General features: G+C 38.7%; 1 protein-coding gene across 1 annotated transcript in view; it reads left to right on the top strand.

The window, feature by feature from the left end:
* The window catches only part of LOC111089117 (Down syndrome cell adhesion molecule-like protein Dscam2), a gene marked incomplete at its 5' end in the record, with an annotated part of 40,131 nt that overhangs the window by 33,754 nt on the left and 3,264 nt on the right, over window positions 1-3,113 (top strand). Inside the window, 2 exons of the mRNA XM_022400960.1 lie at window positions 705-1,112; window positions 2,407-2,568. Coding sequence (XP_022256668.1) covers window positions 705-1,112; window positions 2,407-2,568 — 570 coding nt within the window. The remainder of the gene's footprint in view (window positions 1-704; window positions 1,113-2,406; window positions 2,569-3,113) is intronic.

Below are 3,113 nucleotides of genomic sequence, written 5' to 3' on the forward strand. Positions count from 1 at the left end.
ATTCGAACCCATGACCCTCGGATTGCGAGTCGAGCACCCTAACCACCTGGCCATGCTGAGCACCCCCCCCCAGTGGTACAGCGGTATGTCTGCGGACTTACAACGCTAGAATCCGGGTTTCGATACCCGTGATGGGCATAGCACAGATAACCCATTGTGTAGCTTTGTGCTTAATTACAAACAAACGTTTTTTGCACGCGGCGTGCTCTTAGAAATGTAATCTATAAATCACGTTCTTTGGATACTCATCTAGAATCCGGGTTTCGATACCCGTGATGGGCATAGCACAGATAACCCATTGTGTAGCTTTGAGTTTAATTACAAACAAACTTTTTTTGCACGCGGCGTGCTCTTAGAAATGTAATCTATAAATCACGTTCCTTGGATAATCATGACATGGTGGTAAGGGCGCACGGCTCGGGTTCGAATCTCTGGCACCGGACGTGCTCGCCTTTTCAAACGTGGAAGTGGGTCGTTATAATGTGACGATCAATCCCACTATTCGTTGGTATAAGAGTAGCTCAAGAGTTGGCGGCAGGTGATAATGACTAACTGCCTTCCCTCTAGTCTACCACTGCTAAATTAGGGACGGCTAAGTGCAGATGGCTTTACGCAAAACTAAAAAAAAAAAAAACCTAACTTTAAATAACAAAAAGTTTGTAAATGTTAAGGTCATCTACAACTTACATACATTTTTCTTTCAGAGGTGCGTCCGACCCTTTTATCAACGTTTGCAGAGCAGAACCTAAAACCTGGTGTCGACCTTTCGCTAAGCTGTTCTGCCTCCGGAAATCCCTTACCACAAATCACGTGGACTGTGGAGGAATTTGGCGTTCCAGAATCATCCAGAATTAGATTAGGAGACTATGTGACGTCCAAAGGGCAAGTAATGAGCTACGTCAACATCAGTGACGTAAGAGTGGGGGATGGGGGAGAATATTCATGTATGGCTACAAACATGGCAGGAATGACGAAACATTCTGCGAGCGTTAACGTCTATGGGCCTCCGGTAATTCGACCAGTGAAAAACATTTCTATTTTGGCTGGAGCCACCGTGACGTTACGATGTCCAGTAGCAGGATATCCAATAAGTTCGATGATGTGGACACGAGGTCAGTCTTCTTATTTTAATTATTGTCATATTATCTTTGTACTCCGGGTTCGGAGTTCGTTTTTATTAGAAACTTCAACAAGCATAAAATCTCTAGAGTGGAATGATTTTTCTTTATATTGTGATAAGTTACTATTTAATTCAGTCTAAACAAGGAATGACAACGTATTCAACAACACTAGTCAAACATTTCATAGCTGTGAAAATTGAATTATGCGCAAGGTTTGACATTTTTTTGTCATTTTTCTTCTAATCAAAAAATAAAGTATAGTTACTTCCAAGATTAAATAGATTAAATTTTCTTCATTAAAACAGCTAAATAAATAGCTGATATTATTCGATGCCTCCCTTCCCCTCCTTGCCTCCTCCCAGTGGCTCGGCGGAACATCTGAACGCTTATAAGGCTTGATAACGAGTTTCGTTACCGGTGGTGAATACAGCACAAATAGCCCATTGTATAGCTTTGTGCTTGACAACAAATAAACAAATATTGTTCGATTTTTATCAGTCTTCATTGTAGCCACCATTCTTGCACAAAGACACTGTTGTTTTGCAATGATCCAAGTTATAAATAGTGAGAACGTACCTTAGTAAAATAGCTTAAAACAATGTCAACATTATTTTAAAGCATGTTTTCACCATTCTTTTAAATTCAAGGGCAGTTAACTAGCCAACTGTAGATTCTACATTCAATTAACTCTTTATGCAGCTGAACATGTGACGTATTACTGCAGTCTCTCACAGCTTTATAAGTCCATTAGGTGCCCCGGGCTCCTAGTGGCTAAGCGGTGATTGTGAAGGCTTATATCACCAAAAACCGGGTTTCGATACCCGTGGTGGACACAGCACAAATAGCCCATTGTGCAAATTTTTGTGCCATTAATTGTTTTCCTATGAATTTATTTAAAACATTACGAAAAAGGGATCAAAATTTCTCATAAATATTATTTTTTATAGTAGAAATCAATGGTTTAAAAACGTATAGTTTAAACAACATTACTGGAGATAATTTGTTTATTTGTAGCTAAGCATAAAGCTACACAATGGGCTAGCAGTGCTCTGCCCATCACGGGTATCGAAACCAGGTTTTAGCGTTGTAAATCTGCAGACACACCGCTGTACCACTGGGGAGTCAGTTGAGATTTAATGCTTATTACTGATTTCTTGGAGAGAGAAAAAAATCCAGTAGTGTCGGCTGTAACATTCCGTGAAATTTTGTTTGGACCATTTATAGTTGGAAAAAAAAAATCTTGATAGTATACATCATTTTTGTTTTTCCGGATTTCTGCAAACAGCTGGTTCTCCACTGCCGAATTCTCTTCGTCAAGAACTTAAACCTGGCGGGAAACTTCTTGTTAAGAACGTGGAGCGTGCGTCTGACGAGGGAGAATACACGTGTACGGCGAAAAATAATAATGACCAAAGTGCAAGTGGAAAATTGTTTGTGTCAGTCAACGGTACGTGGCTGGTTTCTAGGTTAAAATATTTACGGTGTTGTTAGCTGTTCAAGCCAAAGCAGATATATTTAAACAAAAGGATAAAATTACATATCGGATTTATAATAATAAAAATAAATAATATTAGTTATATATATATGTATATATAGACTGGTAAGGAATATAATAGTTAGTCATCTATATAAAAATACATATTTCAAATTTCGTCTGCTAAGTACATCCTACTTGCGAAGGGATTTTCAATCTTCTTTTGAACATTTACTTACAAAAGAATTAAAAATTGGCTTGAGAATAACAAATTGATAAAGTGCAAAATTTAATTTCCTCAAAACCAAACGAAATTTAATTTCCTCAAAACCAAACAAAATTTAATTTCCTCAAAACCAAACAAAATTTAATTTCCTCAAAACCAAACAAAATTGACCAAAACGTGAGGTCGGTAGTGCGCTCGACTCGCAATCTGTGGGTCGCGGGTTCGAATCCCCGTCCCACCAAAACATGCTCGCCCTTTTCAGCCGTGGAGGCGTTATAATGTGACGGTCAAT

Source organism: Limulus polyphemus, unplaced genomic scaffold, assembly GCF_000517525.1.
Source record: "Limulus polyphemus unplaced genomic scaffold, Limulus_polyphemus-2.1.2 Scaffold5280, whole genome shotgun sequence".
In the NCBI taxonomy this organism is placed as follows: domain Eukaryota; kingdom Metazoa; phylum Arthropoda; class Merostomata; order Xiphosura; family Limulidae; genus Limulus; species Limulus polyphemus.